At 37.7% G+C, this 23,491-nt stretch overlaps 1 protein-coding gene across 3 annotated transcripts in view; it reads left to right on the top strand.

Moving 5' to 3' along the window:
- LOC136881210 (solute carrier family 22 member 6) overlaps positions 1-23,028 on the top strand; it is a 112,471-nt gene extending 89,443 nt beyond the window's left edge. For all 3 annotated transcript variants that reach the window (XM_068229294.1, XM_067153934.2, XM_067153935.2), the window contains 3 exons: positions 6,417-6,658; positions 19,951-20,126; positions 22,732-23,028. In XM_068229294.1, coding sequence (XP_068085395.1) covers positions 6,417-6,658; positions 19,951-20,126; positions 22,732-22,902 — 589 coding nt within the window. In that variant the 3' untranslated portion in view covers positions 22,903-23,028. The remainder of the gene's footprint in view (positions 1-6,416; positions 6,659-19,950; positions 20,127-22,731) is intronic.
- The last annotated feature ends 463 nt before the right edge of the window (positions 23,029-23,491 follow it).

Here is a 23,491-nt window from a genome sequence, read left to right as displayed (position 1 = left end):
ATTGAACATCTCCCTTGGTAAGTTATGCCAATCCCTAACTCCCCTTCCTATAAATGAATATTTGCCCCAGTTTGTCCTCTTGAATTCCAACTTTATCTTCATATTGTGATCTTTCCTACTTTTATAAACGCCATTCAAACTTATTCGTCTACTAATGTCATTCCACGCCACCTCTCCGCTGACAGCTCGGAACATACCACTTACATGTTATAAACCTCATTTTAGGTCCGTATTGAAAATTTAACAGTTCAACAATGATAAAGGTGTTTTAATTTATTCCACCTATTCAATACTTATATTTTCACGTATAGTTGTTACATAATTAAATTCTTAGTTACATGGGACATGTTTCACCCTCAATTAAGGGCATCTTCAGCCTAAATACAGTAATCAAAAATACAACTAAATTAAAAGTGGAAGTTAAATACAATCATCAAAATACAACTAAAATAAAAAGTGGAAGTTAAAAGTTTAGTCTGTTATTAAAATTAGGAACAATAAAATTGTGAAAAATGATAAAATAAAAAGATGCTAATGGAAAACTGTCTTATGATTAAACTATAATCTTGTCGGAGACTAAAACTTCTATTAAAGTTCTAATTAAAACAGTTCATATAAAATATTGGAAAATCAAAGTGGTAGTAATAAAAAGCCAACGACATGAGGGCGTGTACACAAGCATAAACTTGATTGTCATGAATACAATCTTTTCAAGGCCGCTGATGAAACACCAGACTTAGAGCCAACAGACGGGCAGCAACCAACTCAACAGTAGTTAACAAATAACAACTTCCACTTACATAAAACTTATTTCTGCATCTGTTGACATTTTCTGGCAAGGATTCAGCCATTTTATTACCTACCGGTGCTAACGGCCTCTTACAATGTTTCAATAGACGCTTCTGCCTTACTTACTACGAATTTCATCAGCGGCCTTGAAAAGATTGTATTCATGACAATCAAGTTTATGCTTGTGTACACGCCCTCATGTCGTTGGCTTTTTATTACTACCACTTTGATTTTCCAATATTTTATATGAACTGTTTTAATTAGAACTTTAATAGAAGTTTTAGTCTCCGACAAGATTATAGTTTAATCATAAGACAGTTTTCCATTAGCATCTTTTTATTTTATCATTTTTCACAATTTTATTGTTCCTAATTTTAATAACAGACTAAACTTTTAACTTCCACTTTTTATTTTAGTTGTATTTTGATGATTGTATTTAACTTCCACTTTTAATTTAGTTGTATTTTTGATTATTGTATTTAGGCTGAAGATGCCCTTAATTGAGGGTGAAACATGTCCCATGTAACTAAGAATTTAATTATGTAACAACTATACGTGAAAATATAAGTATTGAATAGGTGGAATAAATTAAAACACCTTTATCATTGTTGAACATACCACTTAGTCGAGCAGCTCTTCTTCTTTCTCTCAATTCTTCTCAACCCAAACATTGCAACATTTTTGTAACGCTACTCTTTTGTCGGAAATCACCCAGAACAAATCGAGCTGCTTTTCTTTGGATTTTTTCCAGTTCTTGAATCAGGTAATCCTGGTGAGGGTCCCATACACTGGAACCATACTCTAATTGGGGTCTTACCAGAGACTTATATGCACTCTCCTTTACATCCTTACTACAACCTCTAAACACCCTCATAACCATGTGCAGAGATCGGTACCCTTTATTTACAATCCCATTTATGTGATTACCCCAGTGAAGATCTTTCCTTATATTAACACCTACATACTTACAATGATCCCCAAAAGGAACTTTCACCCCATCAACGCAGTAATTAAAACTGAGAGGACTTTTCCTATTTGTGAAACTCACAACCTGACTTTTAGGCCCGTTTATCAACATACCATTGCCTGCTGTCCATCTCACAACATTTTCGAGGTCACGTTGCAGTTGCTCACAATCTTGTAACTTATTTATCACTCTACAGAGAATAACATCATCCGCAAAAAGCCTTACCTCCGATTCCACTCCTTTACTCATATCATTTATATATATAAGAAAACATAAAGGTCCGATAACACTGCCCTGAGGAACTCCCCTCTCAACTATTACAGGGTCAGACAAAGCTTCACCTACTCTAACTCTCTGAGATCTGTTTTCTAGAAATATAGCAACCCATTCAGTCACTCTTTTGTCTAGTCCAATTGCACTCATTTTTGCCAGTAGTCTCCCATGATCTACCCTATCAAATGCTTTAGACAGGTCAATCGCGATACAGTCCATTTGACCTCCAGAATCCAAGATATCTGCTATATCTTGCTGGAATCCTACAAGTTGAGCTTCAGTGGAATAACCTTTCCTAAAACCGAATTGCCTTCTATCAAACCAGTTATTAATTTCACAAACATGTCTAATGTAATCGGAAAGAATGCCTTCCCAAAGCTTACATACAATGCATGTCAAACTTACTGGCCTGTAATTTTCAGCTTTATGTCTATCACCCTTTCCTTTATACACAGGGGCTACTATAGCAACTCTCCATTCATCTGGTATAGCTCCTTCGACCAAACAATAATCAAATAAGTACTTCAGATATGGTACTATGGCTCTGTTGACGAAACTATAATAAGCTGATTTCTTTTGCAAGATGGGATGTAAAGAATCACTTTTGATTTTAGTCGGGGTAAAAGTGGGTTTCCTGTATATTTTAAATTGGAAATGGTTGTCTTTATGAATTGTTTGGATATCCAGAAAATTGAGTATGCCTTTCTCTTCTTCTTCAGCTGTAAATTTTATGTTTGGGTCTAAATTATTCAAAGTATTAATGATACTGTGACTATCATTTATTTCCTTGTTAATTATGGCATAGGTATCATCAACATATCGAAGCCAGAGATCGAGTCCTTTAATGTGACCTACTATCTGAGTGTGTTCCGAAAAGTACTTGCAAAAGTAAGCACAGATATATATATTCCCTTAAAGAATGTCTAAATAATAATCTAATTCCTAAATTCTTAAAAGGGGCACAAAGAAACAACATACGCTCAGTTTTCCAAATTTCTACACAAAGAACAGTTAACCGCATATGGCTTAAACGAGAAATTAAATTTATGTATAGGAAGAAATCCTTCCTCAAGCGGGAGCTTTACCTAGCGCACCTTTCTGCTTCTAGTAACTTAGTTCTGCTAGAATGGGATTCTGTACAAAAATACGGCAGAGATAAAGTTGAAATTCTAATAAACAAGAAACGTACAACTTTGAATAAGAAGTTAGAAAACCTAAAAAACAATCCCCCAACAAATCTAAATAAGCATCAACCTAAATCTTCTTTTAATTGTGAAGAATTCCCACTCCCCGTCATGAACTTGTCGAACACGACGTTTACAGAACAAGAATTACAATTATTAAGCAAAGGGCCTAATCACAATTGGCATAGTTTCGATAACAGACAAGTATTAATACAAACTTTAGCAGAAACAGAGACAGCCATACAAACCCTTCCAGTCGACATTCAGAATGACTTACGGTACGAAGCAAAGAAAAAAATTCCCTCCATAATTAGAGGGTTACTAACCAATTCCACAAACACTAAAATCGAGAAGGATCTTCAGCGTAAAATTAGACAAAGTGATGTAGTGATAACGAAAGCTGATAAAGGTGGAACAGTAGTAATATTAAATGAAACCGAATACATCAATAAAACAGAAACTTTTTTCACTAACAACAAATTTAAGGTAATTGAGAAAGACCCCACCCTAAAAATTCAAAAGAATTTGAAAGGTTTACTGAAGCAAAGCTCCTTCCTTTTTAACGACCAAGTTATTCAAAAACTCATTAATATGAATCCAGGACTTCCTAAAGCAAGAGCTATGCCTAAATTACATAAAAAGGATGCACCTATGAGACCTATAATTAATTTTCGGAGAAGCCCCACATACAAAATATCCCAATTTATTCATAGGTTCTTAACTCATAACTACGTATCTTATACCAAATCTTCGATAAAAAACTCCAAAGAGTTCTGCACTGCTATTAAAGATTTCAAGTTAACTTCATCTCATGTAACAAGTTCCTTCGACATCAAGGACATGTACACGAACATTCCTGTTAAGAACATCATTGAGATTATAAAAACGAATTTATTAATTCACAAACGTATCAGTATACCTGAAATAGAAAACTTCATTACTATCTTGGAATTCGTTTTGAACCACAATTTCTTCTCTTTTAATAATAAAATATATCAGCAAGATGGACTTCCAATGGGAGCGCCGGCTTCTGGAATTTTAGCTAACATTTACCTCGACTTTTTGGAACACACTCAGATAGTAGGTCACATTAAAGGACTCGATCTCTGGTTTCGATATGTTGATGATACCTATGCCATAATTAACAAGGAAATAAATGATAGTCACAGTATCATTAATACTTTGAATAATTTAGACCCAAACATAAAATTTACAGCTGAAGAAGAAGAGAAAGGCATACTCAATTTTCTGGATATCCAAACAATTCGTAAAGACAACCATTTCCAATTTAAAATATACAGGAAACCCACTTTTACCCCGACTACAATCAAAAGTGATTCTTTACATCCTATCTCGCAAAAGAAATCAGCTTATTATAGTTTCGTCAACAGAGCCTTTGAAATTCCGCTAACAGAAACAGACAGAAAAAAGGAACTTTCTTTCATTCATCAACAGGCTCTACATAATGGTTTCAGTTTGAAATTCATCAATAAAATCATCACTAAATGCAAATACCAACAACAAATTAAACTTAAACAGCATTCAGAAAAAGAAAAAGGATATGTAAAATTCACCTTTAATAACCCGAAGATTTACAAAATCACCAACTTATTCAAGAAACACAATACCAAGGTAGCCTTCTCTACAAACAACAACACGAAACATAGATTCTTTAGTCATAATAAAGCTAATAAACTTAAAGATGACGAATTCCAGGAATCGGGTATTTATAAGCTGACTTGTGCTCAATGTAAAAAAACTTACGTGGGACAATCTGGAAGGAACTTCTCAATTAGATATCAAGAACACGTCAATGCTGAAAGATACAAAAGATTCTCTGCCATGGGATCCCATATGAAAGAGTCCAACCACAAATTCACCAATATAAAACAGGACCTTCAAATTATCTGTATGATTAATAAAGGTAATCTTATGAGCAACCTAGAAAACATCCACATCGTTCTTGATAAATTGGAAAGCGGTGAAGAGAATCTCAACGATTGTCATAATGTTTTTCTTTCCAGTTCTTTATTTATACAGCTGAAGAGGACCACTAAGTGGTCGAAACATGTCCTGTAAGTTTTAATTTTATTCAATTTGCCTGAGGCATTAATAAAGTATCGATTAGGTGGTTATTTATACTTACTTCTTGATTAAACATCGATACGGTCATGAAATGGACAACTTGTAATGTGGAAACTAGAATCAGTCACCACAGTTCCAATAGTAATATCATGTACCGGTGTTATGCCAAAATGCTTGCACAGCTCTCTGGCCGCATTAAACCTGCATCATCACACATACGTAGAACTACAGAAAGCCACCCTCCTGAGCACTTGCCACATTGTGAGAAAGTTCCTAGGAACGACTTTTCCTCTGACTCACGCCAAACAGCATGAAGTTCCAGGCCGCAATTCCAGTAATACTGAAGAACAGATTCCCAAAACGGGGACATAAGAAGTCTGAAGTTGTTTGTATTGTATAAATGTATATGTTGTAATTATTTCTGTTGTAAATATTTGTACATATATGTACCTGTAGTTTCATAATCAAGAGTGTGACTCCTTGCTTAGGCCGAGTCAGCCCATTATTTTACCGGCACAAGCCGAGCCTTCCTAAATTGATAATAATAATAATAATAATAATAATAATAATAATAATAATAATAATAATAATAATAATAATAATAATAATAATAATAATAATAATCGTATGGCCTCAGCTACCATCTGCAGATATTTCGATTTGATGCCATCTGGCTGTCTGCTCATCAATTACGACGTTCCGTTTTACTCTAGGTCCGCTAGATGGCAGACAAAGTAAACCGGATCTCTCTTGGGCGTCTATGGCTGAGATTTAATTAATTTTGTCGGGTAAATACCAAATGTATCACCAGAGATCTTTTACATGCCGACATCGTACGACATGGAGTGTCGAATGGATTTTTTTCCGCCCTTCAGAAATCCGACTACCTCTGCCGGATTTGAACCCGCTATCTTGGGATTCGGAGGCCGACACTCTACCACGGATCCACAGAGGCAGCTACTGAACCACATAATTATTTTGTATTGAAAAGTTGGACCTTTTGCAATTTATATTGCTTTTTGTTACTACCAGGTTGTGGTAAAAGTGGAAGATGATGATTCACTGACTCTCCTGCTCGTCTCTTATGTTTTGCCATTTAAATACTTATTTCCTTGCAGGTTCAGTGTTTCTCTGTCCTATTATGGGATAACATTCTACTTGCCAGCCCTCAGTGGAGACAGACACATTAATTTCTTGTGGGGATCCATCCTTGAAATGGCAGCCTTCATTTTAGCATTCTGTATATTAGTGAAATTTGGTCGACGTCTTCCCCTGTGTCTCTACCTCCTTGTCAGTGGAGCTGTGTGTATCGCTGTTGCAGGCATTAGTATGGTTCCCCCAGGAACAACTACATGGAGTGGTAAGCAAATATATATATTGATGCAAGTGTAATAAACAGATATAACTTGCAAACAATATTCTCTCACCCATGGGTAAAGAATGCAAATATCGAGCTCGAATTATTATTTTATGATTATGATGATTATTATCACTTGTAATATATGGCTATGAAGTGTTTACATCCATTTAGTATTATTATTATTATTATTATTATTATTATTATTATTATTATTATTATTATTATTATTATTATTATTATTATTATTATTTATGTAGTCGAATGATCACAGTGTTTGTGGGGTTATGTCTTGAAATATGCACGGTATATAGAAATTTATATCAGTTCAGTTGATGTAAATACCTGTAAATTAATATTATATAATTTATTATTACTTGTATATGATGTGTAATCTGCTACAGAATTGTGAAACACACTGTAACATCCAGAATGGCTCTAGATCAGACGAGATGATGGTAGAATGATGATCCCTCGTAAATGAGTATGATTGTCTTCCTGAAGAACTTAGTTTTTGTGAGATCTTAAGTGATTGTAGAGGCCAATCCTAGAACCGCAGGTTTTTCCACATTTTTGACACACATTTGTTCCGTTAGGTACTGGCTGTGTAGTTTGGTTTTTCTTCATGAGCTGACGTTGTCTTCTTGCATTGCACTTGTCAATTTCTGTTCTCCGCCTTTCTTGCTCGAAACGCTGAGTTCCTTCACAGACATTGCGACGCCAGAGTGTGCGGTTATGTGCCATAGCTTCCCCGTTGTTAGTTTTAATTTGACACTTTTCCATGTTGGTTTTTAGTGCATCTTTGTAACGCCTTTGTGGTCTTCCAAGTTTTCTATGACCATCCTTTAGCTGAGAGTACATAATTTGTTTTGGGAGACGGAATTCAGGCATGCAAACGATGTGGCCTGTCCAGCAAAGTTGGTGCTTGATAATCATGGGCTCAATGCTAGTGGAGTTAGCTTCTTCCAGAACACTGATGTTAGTGCGTCGATCTTGCCATTTCACCCTCAGGATCCTTCTCAGGCAACGTTGATGGTATTTTTCCAGGCATCGTATGTGCCTCCTGTAGGTAGTCCACGTTTCACATCCATATGTAAGAGATGGTATAACGGTAGCTTTGTACACATAAAGCTTGGTCTGAATGCTGATATTATGATTATCAAAGACCCTTACCCGAAGACGACCAAAAGCCATACTAGCACATTTGAGACGGTGTTGAATCTCATCATCAAGATTTGCATTTGCTGAGAGATGGCTGCCAAGGTATGAGAAATGTTCTATGTTCTTCAGAAGTTTGCCTTGGACTGTGATTTTAGGACATACGGAGATGGAGTTGGGTGCAGGCTTGTAAAGGATCTGAGACTTTTGGATGTTCAGGCTTAGGCCAATACTTGTATAAGCTTCATCAAATGCATTTAAGATTGCTTGTAAATCATGTTCAGAGTTTGCAAGAACAACATTGTCATCAGCATACTGAAGTTCAGTGATGGATGTAGTGGAAAGTTTGGTCTTGGCTCGTAGTCTACTGAGATTGAATAAAACTCCATCAGTCCTGTATTCAATTTCTATGCCTTTTGGTAGTTTCCCATCAACAAGATGAAGTATAGTCCCAGCAAATGTTGAGAACAGAGTGGGAGCTATCATACAACCTTGCTTCACGCCTGCAGTGATTTCAAAATTTTCTCCAGGGTTATTGTTGACAAGAACCATGCCCTTCATATTATCATGCAGCAATCTAAGAATATTTATGTACTTCTGAGGACAGCCTATTCTTGCTAGGATCCTCCACAGGGCATCTCTTTTAACCGAATCAAAGGCTTTGGCAAGATCTATGAATGCCATGTACAGAGGTAGATGTTGTTCTTTGCATTTCTCCTGCATTTGTCTAGCACAGAAAATCATATCTGTTGAGCTGTGATTGCGTCGAAATCCACACTGAGTTTCAGGTAAGCAGTCTTCAGTGAGAGGTATCAGGCAGTTGGATAGAATTTGAGCGAGTATTTTCCCAGCAATAGACAGAAGGGTAATTCCATGGTAGTTACCACAGTCAGTTCTGTCTCCTTTTTTGAAGATTGTAACTATCAGAGCATCTCTGAGATTAGGAGGTATTGTTTCAGTGTTCCATATTTTGATTATGAGCATTAGTGTATGTTCAGCAAGAATTCGTCCACCTTCCTTGAAAAATTCAGCAGGAATTCCATCTGATCCAGCAGCTTTATTATTTTTGAGCTGTTTAATAGCATTTTCAACTTCTTGTAAGGAGGGTACTTCGCCAAGGTGAGATTTTGTAGGTTTTTGTGGAATTTTCAGGATTTCTACTATGTTGATCTCTGGATCCTTGTTCAGCAGTTCATGGAAATGTTCTTTCTATTGTGCATTAATGGAATTGCTGTCTTTTAGAAGAGTAGAACCAACCCTAGATTTAAGAGGGTTTAATCCTTGAGCTGTTGGGCCATATACGGTTTTTATCATGCTGAAAAAAGCTCTAGTGTTGTTCGTTTCGGCTAGATGTTGCATTTCTTGAGACTTCATCGTCCACCACTGTTTTTCAGAAAACGGGTTTTCCTCTGAACATCTGCTTTCGCTTCTTGATATTCTCGTTTCTTAGAGAGTGAACTAGGATTGATCTGCCAAGCTTGGTGTGCTGCTCTCTTTTTGTCTATTAGAGTCTGTATTTCTTGGTCATTTTCATCAAACCAGTCTTGGTGTTTGACCCTAAGGTGTCCTACCGATTCTTCACCAGCTGATAGTATTGCGGTCTTCAGTGTTGCCCAGTGTTCTTCAGTGCTTTCAGGATATTCATCTGGCAGTTTGTCACCTAGGAGTTGTTGAAATTTTACTTTAGTGCTATGATCTTTGAGACGTTCTGTGTTCATTTTAGGTCTCGTAAGTTTCCTCTGTTTCCTTCGCTGCTCGTGGATGTGAAGGGTCATCGTGGACCGTATAAGTCAGTGGTCCGTCCAGCAGTCGTCAGCACTTGTTAAAGCCTTTGTGATTAAAACATCGCATTGGTCTCGGGCGTGTACAATTATGTAATCAATTAGATGCCAGTGTTTTGACCGTGGATGTTGCCATGATGTTTTAAATTTGTCCTTTTGTCTGAAGAGGGTATTGGTGATCACTAGATTGTACTCTGAGCACTTCATGAGAAGAAGGGTTCCATTAGAGTTGCAGTTCCCTACTCCCTCTTTTCCAATTACTTTGGGCCATAGTGTTGAGTCTGTACCAACTCGTGCATTGAAGTCTACCAAGAGAATGATTTTGTCAGCTTGGGGTATTCTTGTTAGAAGTGTGTCAAGTTGGCAATAGAATGCTTCTTTTTCATCTTCTTCACAAGTGAGGGTCGGAGCATAGGCACTAATTACTGTAACTCGTTGATTGTTGGTGAGTTTGAGGCGTAAGCTCATGAGTCCTTCATTCAATCCAGAAGGAAGTTCATCAAGGTGAGGAACAAGTTCATTTGCAATGGCAAAACCAACACCATGAATGCGGGGCTCATGAATGCTTTTGCCTTTCCGGAAGAAAGTGTATCCGCCTCCTTGTTCTTTAATTTGTCCTTCATTGGGCCTTCTGGTTTCACTCAGTGCTGCAACATCGATGTTAAATCTTTTTAGTTCACGAGCCACGATAGCTGCTCTCCTTTCTGGCCGATTAGCTGTATCATTATCCATTAGAGTACAGATGTTCCAGGTTGCAAAATTCATCTTTATTTTCTTTTGACTGCTTATGCTGTACCCTCTGGGCATGGTTTCCCAGTCGGGATGTGTTGAGGCTGACTATGTTTAGGGCACCTTTTATAGCCCCCTCCCCATTCAGGGTGAGCAGAGTGGTTCCTGAATAGGCCTGCTCAGTCATGAATGCAGCACACGAGTTGCTTTACAGCCTTTCCTAAAGCAAAACGGCGATCACACATTCGTCGCCTACATGCTGGTTCGTCACTAGGAGCTCCCAGACTACACAATCCTGCTCCTGTCACAACTCCCCGATCGCCGCAGGGCTTGTAGTGTATGTGCTGAGTTCTTCAGAAGATGCCTGCGCGTGACATCTTTTAGTGTGGGAATGCTGCTGCACATCAACAATCACACATATCTTGACAGACTTGGAACCTGTCCCCAGTGGCATAAGAGTTACGACGACTGGAGGCTCCAAGACTGCTGCAGCCTTCGTTCACCTTCCCAGCCGCCAGGGAAGTTTTAGTTGTCCCTACGCCTGGTCCGCCATTGAGGACTTTCTATGCTGTTGACCATATATGGTTCTTCTGCCTTTAGAGGTGGTTTTTCACCTCAAGGGCAAGAGAGTGCCCCAGCCTCTACCAGCTCATCCGCCTTCATAAGGAGCCGTTGGCATAACAGAGAAGGACTCCTTATCCCGGGAGTCACTCAGTCACCAGAGCCTCGTCAGTCAAAAGCAGGGTGCACCACGTGCAGGTGAGGTTGACATTTGAGTAGGACAACCTACCCCTTACACCCCGATGGTAGAATATTCTGTACATTATAATCTTGTTGTTAGGCAGCCGAATATTTACGAGAAGATATATTTGTAACGTATCTTCCTAGAAGCCTGGCCAAGCACCTATATAAAGAAGTGGTCTTGATGCTAGAGACGAGTTATTGCTTAGTAGGAGTTTCACTGGTGAACATGTGTTGTGGTTAGGCTGATATGCCAATGTAGGCAGTTGGTAGTCAACTGTTTCAACTGTGTTTTTAGATTACATCTTCCAGGTATTGTGATAGGCAATTGTTAAGATCGTGGCTTGTTGATGTTCTCGGAGTGAAGTGTTTTGTTTGTGATACAGTGATTAAGGTTATGTGCATTTAATTTGTAAATAAGTGTAAATAAATCCATGTACGCAAGTTGACAGCATTTTGTGTGCGTCATTGTGGTTACATCAATATATATTAAAAAACTAGCCTTTACTTGTGGATTAGTGCATATGGAATTTGTTGTTGTACCCGTTTATAGAATCAGTGTAGGTACACTGGGAATTTATCAAAACTTGTTCAGTAGTTTTCAATAAATGGTGGCCATCGTTGACCAGAAAGTGAATTCTAGAAGGATGAATTTCAACCAGTAGCAGCTTGTGCCTGGCTCTAAGCAAACATTATATGAAACTTGCTCGTATGAGTGTAGGTGGTAAGTGATTTATGAGCAGTTGCTCGACCATGAAGCCCAATTACTTTTAATTCCCCAACGCACAGCCAAGAGACTGGCTGTACTTTGCTTAACACCTTGAAATTCCCTGGTAATTCTTTGTACAGGGAACTGACGATTTTTTTCTTGCGCTACCGTCTTTAAAGTTCATTAGTCCCTTGATATCAGTATATGTGACTGAACAGATCATGGTTATGCTTTGGTTGTACTTTCATGTTTCTGCTTTACTGTTTCAGTTGATTTGGGTACATTCATATTTATTTATTTATTTTATTGTTTCAAAGATCCCATGAACTAATGCTCATAGTGAAACAGTAAATCAAAGAGCTGGTACAGTTACAATATTAAAGAAAAATTGAATTATTAATAATACACAGCAGATCAGCCAGGCATGAGACAAGGCGATGGACTATCCCTCCTCCTATTCAACTGTGTCCTAGAAAAGATAGTGAGAATATGGAACTCAGAACTCAAACATCAAGGGATAGTTCCGATCTGTCTAGGGAGAAAATCAGGAGGGATTAAAGTCAACTGCTTGGCTTTCGCTCACAACTTTGCTATACTATCAGGAAGTCCAGAGGTCGCAACATCCAGATTAACCTCTTGGAAAGAATCACCAGCCAAACATGACTGAGGATCTCAGCAACAAAGAGCAAATTCATGACGAACATCAAAGATGGACCAAAATTCATAGAAACAGAAATAGGATGGATAGGAAGGGTCAAGAAGTTCAAGTACCTTGGTGAGACGATACAGGAGAATGGACTAGAAAAAGGTGCAGTGGAAGATCGGATCTCAAAAATGGAGAGAACATACGGCTTGACAAAAAATATCTACAGTAAGAATTCCAAATTAAAACATTACAACACTGTGGCCAAAACAGAATGCCTGTATGCCAGTGAATGCCTGTCCATGAACTACAAGCTGGAGAAATTAGAGGTTCTGGAAAGAAGAATCCTCAGAAAAATTATGGGAGCTGTCCAAACTGAAAGCAGATGGAAACTTCGGAGCAACAATGAAGTTTACCAGAAGGTGCAAAAAATCTCAGTGACCGTGAAGAAAAGGAGACTGACGTTTCTCGGACATCTGTACAGAATGACCGCAAACAGACCTACCTAACAGATATTTGATTTCTTCTAGAGAAAAAAGACCACTACAGCATGAATTAAGGAAATGAAGAAGGATATGGAAAGGTTAAGCATTTTGGAAGTCCAGCTGTTAGAAAGGAATTCATTTAGGAACACAGTGAAGAATTTGGAAGGGATTCAAGCTGAAGGAAGAACTAAGAAAACCGGAAGAGCCTGGACTGAAAGCAGGCCAGCGAATGCATGAAGGAGTATTGAACACAGAGAAAACTCTGCACAAAGAGAAATAAATTAAGTTGTAGTGTGATCCTTAGTGGTCTATTTGCTTGTTAAAAAAAAAAAAAAAAAAAAAAAAAAAAAAATACAGAGCAGATAAAAATGTATAATAATTCAAATCTAAAATACAATACTTTTCAAGGATAAAATTGTGTGTTTAAAATTTTATATACACAGAACTATATAGTTCAAAATGAAACTTGATAATAAATTCACTTAGACTAAATCAAGAGCATTAAATTTTGTCCGTAAATGTTTCTTAATATTTGCTTTGAATTTATTGAAATTCTGACAAGCTTTCATCAAATCTGGAATGGAATTAAATGCTGTTGTAGCCCTATATAATACACCATTTGTTCCATACTTCACTGTATTCGTACTAGGGAGATGAAAGTTTCCAGATAGCCATGTTGCATGATCATGAAAAGATGAATTATTGAGGAATTTGAGTTTTATTTTTGCCCGAGCCAAACTGTGTTTAATTTTGAAGGTAAGTGTTGCCAAAGAGTATGCATTAGATAACCTAACTGGAAGAATGCTTGTTGATGAGTATACCGTATTTACACGCGTATTAGACCCCCTTTTCCCCACCACATTTACAGCCAAGAAAAGTAAGTTGGGGTGGGGGGTGGGGGTGGGGAGGGATCCAATATGCAATAACCTCAAATTTTGTGCAGTGAACACATGACTTCTTGGCCATAAAGAGCTATAAATTGTACGTGTTAACATTCGACACTATTTTTTAACAAGCTTACGAATGTACGGTATTGTGAGTTTTACTGGCTTTTTTTGTCGGAAGGCAGAATAAATGATGAACACATGACTTTTAGGCTTACATATACAGTAAATATAGTCAGCTTTAGTTACTCTTATATCATGTCATTCATTTCATCTCATTAATTCCTCTGATGGGGTTGACGTCAGGAAGAGGGTGCGGTCATAAAAACTCGCTACGAAAATTCATCTCAATTCATTCTTGACCCCATAGATATAAGGGATGAGGGTATCGTATTATGCAGTATTAATACAAAAGAATGTAATGGTAGTTATTTGTGTCTGTCAGTTAAGCAATAGGCCTACCACATAGTAAACCTGATCATTGCTTTCATTTGAATTATTGTCATCTTGTGCCACTAACTTCTTGCTACTGGCGTGTCGTCATTCCAAATGATGTCATCTTCACAGCAATCACGAGTATTTGAGATCCCGTCTTTTTGCAACTTAAAATATAGTTTTGTTTCCGACTATAGAGTCCAAACAGTGAGAATGTATTTGCAAATAGTTTCTGGAGATGGTCTCTGTTATTCCCATTTGGTGTACGTGTAGCAGAAGCCACCCCTTCTGAATAAAGCCGTGCTGTAAAAAGCGTGTCAACCCACCAGCTGATAACTAGCATAGGTAATACATAGTGATTGGAAGCTTTCTTTGGATAAATGCAGTTATTGAAAGCCAGACCTTTATTTGAGGCGGTCCGTTCCAAAACTCGTCTTATCCATCATAAGTGATTTTTCAGGAAAAGCGAAAAACCTGTAATTTTTGTAATATAAGTCTCACTTGTTTAAATGTATTATGACACGTTCAAGTCCAATGTCATAGGGTCGTCTTACTGAAGAATTATAAATATAATTAGTAGAACGTCAATAAATTACATTTGTGTTTTGGATAAGACGAGTTTTGGAGCACCCAAAAAATTCAAAATATATTACCTCACACAACTTATTTTTAAACAAGCAAAATGAAAGGATTGAGAATATAATGTTGTTATAAAACTCACCAGTACACTCATGCACCTTTTTGCTATCAGTATAATGATATTCACAAATAAATTAAACACAGCAGTGTGATTTATCATATTTACATCCTATCCATAGTATTTGGAGAGAATTCTTCCTTTATAGGCTACACTGCACTCACAATAGAAGTAACTTGAACAATAAAAAATCACTTTGTCGTTAATCAAACTCTCAAATCTCTTCCCTCCTCTTGAGATCCATCAAAAAGAACTTCTGTTTCTTCAACAAGATTGTTTTCGTCTACAGAAATTGAGGTGAACAGATTCTTATAAAAAGAAAGCAACTCATTCCTATCCCAATCCATTCCAAAATGCTTTTCAAGCAAACTTTGTACGTCCTTTACTTTGGCGGAATTAAAGTTTACTCCTGGCAATAATTCAGGTGGCATTAGCATATCTCGCAGGCGTTTTCCCTTTTTCATTACGGATTTTCCTAAACCGATGTCTGAGTTGTAATGAGGTTCTCCCCATAAGGATGACATTTCCCAGTGAGTCTTTGCTAATAACAAATCGTTTCACTGAAGAAAATTCAAAGTGCCAAGATGCAGGCATTTTCATCATATTTTCAGAAACCATTTTCCAATTGTTCACTGAGCAGTCTCTGCCAAACTTGAAGACTTCAGCATGTTTGATAAAGATGTCTTCATATTCTGCTGGATTACAGATTATAGGGCATTTCCGTATATCTCTCTCTCTCTCGACTTGAGCAAATACCCTGTCAGTGGGCAGAAATGAGTGGCCTGTCATAGGAAAGACCAATTCAACACTTTCTATATTAGGCGGAGCTGTGTGTGTCAAGAAATATTAGGACATTGCAATCATTATAGATTTGCGGTTCTGTCCTCCGCAACCATCCACGTGAATTCGTATAGTAGTGAAGTTTGACAAATCAGTTTGTGATAATCGATGGTAAACTGCAGATGACGTTTCATTAGACCCCTTGTTGAATTCATGCTCCATCCATGTGTATGTAAAAACATTCTCCTTTGTCAACTTGGCATGTGAGGTACCCCTCACAATGGTAAAAATATAGGTGTACAATTGGCGACTGTAATAGGCAATTTGATCTGGAACTTTTGGATTCACAAGATTCTTTTGGCAGTCAAATGAAAATATTGCCCTGCTGTCCCTTTCTTCTTGGAGCTTTTTGAAAAAAGCTGCAGCCCTTAGTTTGTGTACTCTAAGTTCCAAGATTAAATCATTCTTCAGTGATACGTTCAAACTTTCAAGTTTAATTTTCTCCTTGAGCTCCATGCACTTTGAGCAAGTGTCAGTAACTGGTGTTCCGAATCCTATGTTGTAGCAACGCGTAAAAATTTCACGGAAGAACCACCGCTTCACCCTCACTTCTTCAGGTGATTTCTTGTTATACATTTTGTAAACCTTAGCGATGCTTAAATTTCCGGGTAGATACTGTCTGACCGGTGACTTTCCGTGGCAATAGTGACTTTCACAACACTGCAAACTTTCAATGAAATGTTTCACGGAGTGCCTCTTTTCAGTGTACTCTGGTTTGATCCTAGCTCCTCCCCTCTTTTCTGTTGGAAGTTTCCCTATCGTGAAGTGATTTCTGGCAATCCTCTGAACCCAATCTTTGCTGACATGCAATACATTCAAGAATGTCTTTTGGCAGACCTGAATGTGAAACTGTTCTGTATTAGCAAGTTTTATATACCTTCCACAACAAGAGCAATATTTTCAGTCATCTTAATACACTCTATTCACAGCACAAAACTGCATGAAAGACTAACACAGTTCAAGAACAATTCAAAGAGTGGAAAGACTGGCATAAAATGTGGGTAAATTGTAGCGTGAGTCAAGTGCTGAAATTATCCATTCCTATTGGTTGATTGTATATGGCGAGTTTTGGAACAACAAGCGCCATGGATAAGGCGAGTTATGGAACAATAGCTTAAGTTTGGTGACAGATTTCTATGGGATAAGGCGAGTTTTGGTGCTTAATTTTAGTGTTAGAACTATCACAAACATCACCAAGAAGGCAATGCTACCTCTAACTCATTAAAAAAAAAAAAAATGGATAAGACGAGTTTTGGAACGGACCGCCTCATTTCTAAGTATATTTTATGCTTGCTCTCTAGATTTATCACATCAAGATTTACCTAAACAGCTGTAATTGAGATAAGAGATAAAAGAGTCTCCTAGCCCTTTTCTATTCCATTGTCACTATAAGACCTATCTGTGTCGGTATGACTTAAAGGAACTTAAAAAAAACTTTATATAACCTCTTCACACTAGAACTGCAGCTAGGTCACTTTCTTCCCTATCTTCTTTGTGTTTCTACCTGGTGTGCTAGATTTTTATGACTTTTCATAAATAAGGGTCTTTAACAACCACACATGATTTTAGTTTTCAGGAGGCAATCCCCTGTTTAAAAAATCTGGATTTACTTAAAACTGCAGCTGGCTCAGATTTGACCCATCATTGATAATAGTGTGTTAAGATCTGTTCTTCCACGTAGCTTCTTATACTTTTAGTCCTTGTGTCACCGGGATTCTCCAAACATATATACTGTTCCCAAGCTGGCAACATCACATTGGATGCGGAGGAAGGGAGAGGTACGAAACCGCTTGGTCACATCTAAACAATTGTGCAGTAAGGACACTACTCACACTTTATTGTGCAATAGGTTGTTAGTTTTGCAGTGTCTGTGTGGAAATAGTTTGAGAATAGTCGACAATGCCTGCACATCAATGACGTACTACTGAAGAAGATATTATTGGTGCCATAAATTAAATTTCTGATGAGGAATCTGAAGGGGAACCCTTGGATTTTTCATCTGATGAAGGGTCACAGCTCGTACCTTCAGATTCGTCATCAGATGAGGATGATGTAATGCCATTTGAAGCTGTAGCAAATCCTGATAGAGTAGGTATGCATTTCTAAACTTTCATTTCATGATTTATGGACTATAATTTAGATCCTTTGCAAATTTCAGGCCTAAAAGTATTTATTTTACAGTTTCTTCATCACTGTGATATTTATGGTCAGGCTATTAGGTTTGTATAGCCCGGTGCATTTTTACTTGCTGTAAATATTGTTTTTGGGTGGAAAAACTAAGACAAAATGTATCTTTGTATCTAATCACGTCTTGCAATGCCAGGAACTTCTTGAGGTCGTCGAAAGGGATGTGGCCAGGAACGCTGTTTTGTTCCTTCATCGGGAGAGGAGGCCATCACTAACAGTCAAGGAATTGTACAATTTGACGATGACAGAAAGGATGCACCATCAATGAAGGGAGGGTGGTTTTGTGTTGAGAGCCTGATTTAGCTTCCAGCAAGTACAGTAATTGTATCTCCAGATGGCACGACCTGGAAAGTTGGGGTAATTAGTGATGTTACAGCTGGTAGACGTGGAGCTCAAAATGTGTTAAGAGATTGCGCTGGACCTACTGCACATGTTAAATGTAATGTGAATGAGACTTGCGTAAATGCTTTGGCGACTTATGACCACGGACAAGACTTTGAAACATATTGTGACATGTACTGAGACATAGGTACATCATGTACTGATGTCAGATGATTGGTGTCTAAGGATTGAGGAAATGGAAGCCTTTCTTGCTATACTGTACATTTGCAATGCCATAGGACTTAAAGGCTTAGAACTGGACTCATTGTTGTCAGAAAAGTGGAGCAATCCTATTGTAAAATCAACAATGGCTCATGATAGATTCAGAGAATTAATGCATTTCTTGAGATTTGACGTTAAATCTACAAGGTCAGAAAGACTAAAATAAGAAAAATTTGCATTGGTATCATAAATGTGGTACGCCTTCATTGCAAATACCCAAATACCTGGAGCATGTATAACTGTTGACGAGCAGCTCTTCACTTCTAAATCCTGCTGTAAATTTACGCAGTTTATGGTCTCAAAACAAGACAAATATGGGCAGAAGTATTGGATGGCTGTAGACAAAGACTCCAAATATGTTATAAACACTTTCCTATATCTTGGAAAAGATGATGATAGGCCAAAAACAAGTGCTTTAGTGATCTTGTAGTAAAGAATTTGGTGGAACCTTACATGAAGACTTGAAGAAATGCCACATGTGACAATTTCTTCACCAACTTATCTCTCTCCAAAACATTGAAATCAAATGCTTCACAGCACAGTGCTGCTGAAAAATCATGATTCATCGTTGACAATCTATCAGGGAAAGGGCAACAAAAATGTTCTCGTTCTCAGCACTATGCACCCTGGTGTGAAAGTAGAGCGTGGTAAGAAAAAGGAAGAAGCCAAACACAGTCATATTTTATAATGGCACAAGATATGGAGTAGATGCGGTTGATCAAATGGCTCGCAAGTACTCAACCAAGGCACCATCCAGGCGCTGGCCAGTTCATACGTTCTACAACTTGGTGGATTTGGCAGGAATAAATGCCTGGGTGGTGTACAATGCACTAAATGAAAAGAAACTGAATTGCAAGGACTTCATTCTGCAGCTGGGTGAAGAGCTCACTGAGAAATATGTAGCAACTAGGACTGCAAATGCCCGCACCATTATTCCAGGTGAGATTCCTGAGAGACAGGAGAAGCGTATGAATTGTTAGGTAAAGTCCAATTGCAAAGGAAACAAATTGTTTGTGAAGTGCCATTCCTGCAAAAAGACTATTTGCAGCATACTGTACATCACTGATATTTTGCCAGTTTTAACACAATTGTCTAAATTTTCCTTATTTGCATTCTTAATATTCTAAATTTCAATAAATTATCTAGCGCATGTACCGGTATATTCTTTAGTTACCAAATCCTCATCCATACATTAATAATCACACAAAAAAGAGATGGGTCATAAGTGATCCAGCCGCGGTTCTAGGGGGTATACAGATCGCCGTGGTTCTAGTCTTAAACAGGAACCTGCCAAGTGCTGTAAGTAGGTCTGGCATTCCAGGCATATTCAGTCTTCAGTATTGCTCTTGTTTTCTGGTTCTATCTCTTTCTGTGTGGTAATAACATTGCTTTTCTTATTCCAGAGACTATGAGGACTGTTTTTACATTGATGGGTAAGGCATCAGTGGTGAGTGCCTTCTGCTCCATCTTCCTGTACACCTCAGAGCTATTCCCTACTGTGCTGAGAGCAGCAGCAATGGGACTCTGTGGCTTCTGGGGCAGAGTGGGAAGCCTCATTTCCCCACAGCTGCTTCTTGTGGTAAGTACTACACATGGTAACTGATGAAAAAAAAAAGACATATCCTTAACCTTTTTACTCCGGCAAAGTGAGAGTGGATGTGTGGTTTCAGGGACGGGTTTCTGTGTCAGCTGGTCGTGCCCACTAGACGGGACACATCCTATTTCTGCTATCTTGATCACATTTATTCACATTGTTCACACGGCAGGTTAACTATCCTTTTATATATATTGTTCAGTCAAGTAACATGATGAAAGCAGAATTCAAGCAGCCAAGACAAGTTCCTTAAAAGAATTCAAGTCATTGCGGAGGTCAGCACCAATCCAGCCTGATCTACACAAGCATAGGGCTGGTGGAAAGAGGACGTGAGTAATATTTTGCGACTACTCATACTATCTTTAACCTCTACCTCATTTTAGATCTAAAATTTGAAATCTTCAGAAAACCCACCCAGAGAGTCAACAACATCAGACAAGATTCACTGTGCCCTGGCTCCCACAAAAAGGCCTCTTTTTATAGCATGGTATATAGAGCCTTGAAGATTCCCATGTCCAAGTAAGCTTATAAGAAAAAATTAACACCGTCCACACTTTAGCACACCTTAATGGGTTTAACAGCAACTTTGTTGACAGAATTCTCAATAAAAAATAAACCCACCACCACACTAAAAAAAAAAAAAAGAATACCGGTACTGATTTTGTCACCTTCACTTTCAACAGTAATAATGCGTACCATCTCAAACATAAAAAAAAAAAAAACAACAACAAAAAAAAAAAAACAGAACCTCAATGTTGCCTTTAGAACCAACAACACTACTACTAAACTTTTTTATAACACAAACACACTTAACAAATCTGACAAAAATTTGCAAATCAGCGCTCTACAAATTGATGTGTAACCAGTGCAATGCCAGCTATATCAGACAGACTGGGAGAAACTTTCATATCCGCTACAAAGGACATGTTAATGCTGTTAAATACAAAAGATTTCTGCCATGAGAACACATGAAAGATCACAATCACTCATTTTCCACCATGGATAAAGATCATACATATAACCAAAAAGGGAGCTTTATTAAACATTTTGGAAAACATTTACATAAACTTTGATAAAAAATCAAATCTCATCTATAACCTTAATGAAATTCAAGAAAAAAATGAACATCCTTGTTGACACAATAATCAAGAAAGATATTAAGCAAAGCTCAATTAAATCTGTTACAACACACATTACTGGTCCGTCCTCCAATAATTCCACTCACTCTCCCTCCCCTCACCCGCCGTTTCTCCCAACCAACGCAACATTGGAATGGTTGCCAGTCAGTGTGGAGGTGAACACCGATCCAACCTGATCCACACAAGCATAGGGCTGGTGGAAAGAGGACGTGATTAATATTTTGCAACTCCTCATACTATCTTTAACCTCTACCTCATTTTTCATCCTCATACTCGGCTTTGTATTTCCACTTTCAAATCCTGGCTATACTTGTGTTCTCTGTGATGCAATACAACGGATTTTTTAAAAACTTCACTCCGTTTTCCAGAAACATGAGAGATTAGAACAACATCTGTCCTCTCTATTCCTTAAGTACTTCCTCCAGCCAACCAATATTGTACTAAATTGGACCCACACTCACAACATATTTTATCCAAGTTTGAATCCACATACATTTTTAACAGTTTCCATTTTACTTGTTGAAAATAGTTGTAATACTGAAGCTATTTACATATTAACATAAACTCCCGTTGCATTTGTTAACTATATGTTATCTCGGATTTTTCATGTATCACTGTTTTTGTTGTATGTCTTTCTTCTTTGTTATTTTGCTGATGATGACCTCTAAGCTAGGTTGAAACATGTCCAAGGTATTTTCAACAACTATGTAACCTTTAAACACACCATTTAATAAATGGCAGAAGTGTATTGAATAATTGGACCTAATATAATTGAATTATTTTAGAATTTCATCATAGACATTTGAAGTCAATACGGAACCGGAATGAAGTTTATTACTTGTTTAATGAAAGAGTCACAAATCTTTTTTTTTCTTTTTTCAGTAGATTTTCATGATGTGAAAATTCTGCATCAGGTCAGGGATGTGTAAAGCTACAGGGTAGTTATTGATTTCATATTGACTAATAGTGAGCTGTTATTGACCACAGTGTTGCCTGCTTAATACTGGAAGTAAACCACCTGTCCCAAAAAATGAACATTCTTGTGATTTGCCACCTCTTCCTCCCCCTCAAATTTTCACTGTTCATTTTTTGTTCTTTTCTTAAACTTAAGCATGCAATATTTCATTTGTTATTTTTTGATTTGCTGTCTCTTTACTTGGATCTGCTGCTGTCACCATTATCACTACCACTAAACAGTTCCTCACATTCTGACATTTCTGACTCACTTTCACTTATTTGTTTAGAAGTATCACTGCTTGCTAACAACTGCCTTTTATGTGACATGATTGCTGCTTTTGGCCCTGGGTTATATAGAGACAGGTGCAATAGGGAGTTAAAAAAAAAAAAAAGGAAACCCCTTTGTTGTAAAACTATACTTAAAAGAAAGTGGATAGTATTAAGAAGCTGTTGTGTAAAAATACTTTTGCAAACAAGTGGCTTTTGTTTTTCAGGGTGAGTATACCTATCCTGCTGTGCCCATGGCATGTATGGGGGTGCTATGTTTGGCTGCAGGCTTTGCGACTCTAAGTCTTCCAGAGACCCTGGGACTTCCTCTTCCAGACACTATTGAAGAGGCACAGAAATTGTCTCGCAAGAACGACAAGAAGAGAGAGCCATCGTAGCGGTGGTTGAGGACCGAGATCAGTAACTAATATCACTCAACATTGGCTGGGCTGTTTACATGGTGTATCACAACTATACTGAAAAAAAAGAAAAAAAAAAAATCAGGAATGCTCTTCGTGTTATAGTAAGAAAACATTTTTCTTTTTTGAGAAAATGAGGATACTTTGGTTCAAATGGATGAACTTGCCATATTTACTTTACCAGAGCACAAGCCGCTGCCATGCTTCAGGGAAGAGAAAGGGACGGAGGGGAGTTGGGGTGTATGATGGAGACAGAGATAATGCTCCGCACATATGCACAAGTTTCCTCGTTCAGCTCTTAAAGGTAACATCCACAGTTTGTTTATTAAACAATCATAACTGAACACAATGTAATTAAGACATACTTGTCAGTCAAAGAATGCACCAGAAGGGGAATCAATCAATCAATCAATCAATCAATCAATCAATCAATCAATCAATCAATCAATCAATCAATCAATCAATCAATCAATCAATCAATCAATCAATCAATCAATCAATCAATCAATCAATCAATCAATCAATCAATCAATCGATCAATCAATCCTGATCTGCATTTAGGGCAGTT

The sequence above is a fragment of the Anabrus simplex genome, chromosome 9, assembly GCF_040414725.1.
Source record: "Anabrus simplex isolate iqAnaSimp1 chromosome 9, ASM4041472v1, whole genome shotgun sequence".
In the NCBI taxonomy this organism is placed as follows: Eukaryota; Metazoa; Arthropoda; class Insecta; order Orthoptera; family Tettigoniidae; genus Anabrus; species Anabrus simplex.
Note: the sequence above shows the minus strand (reverse complement) of the source record. Positions and strands in the feature narration are given on the sequence as shown.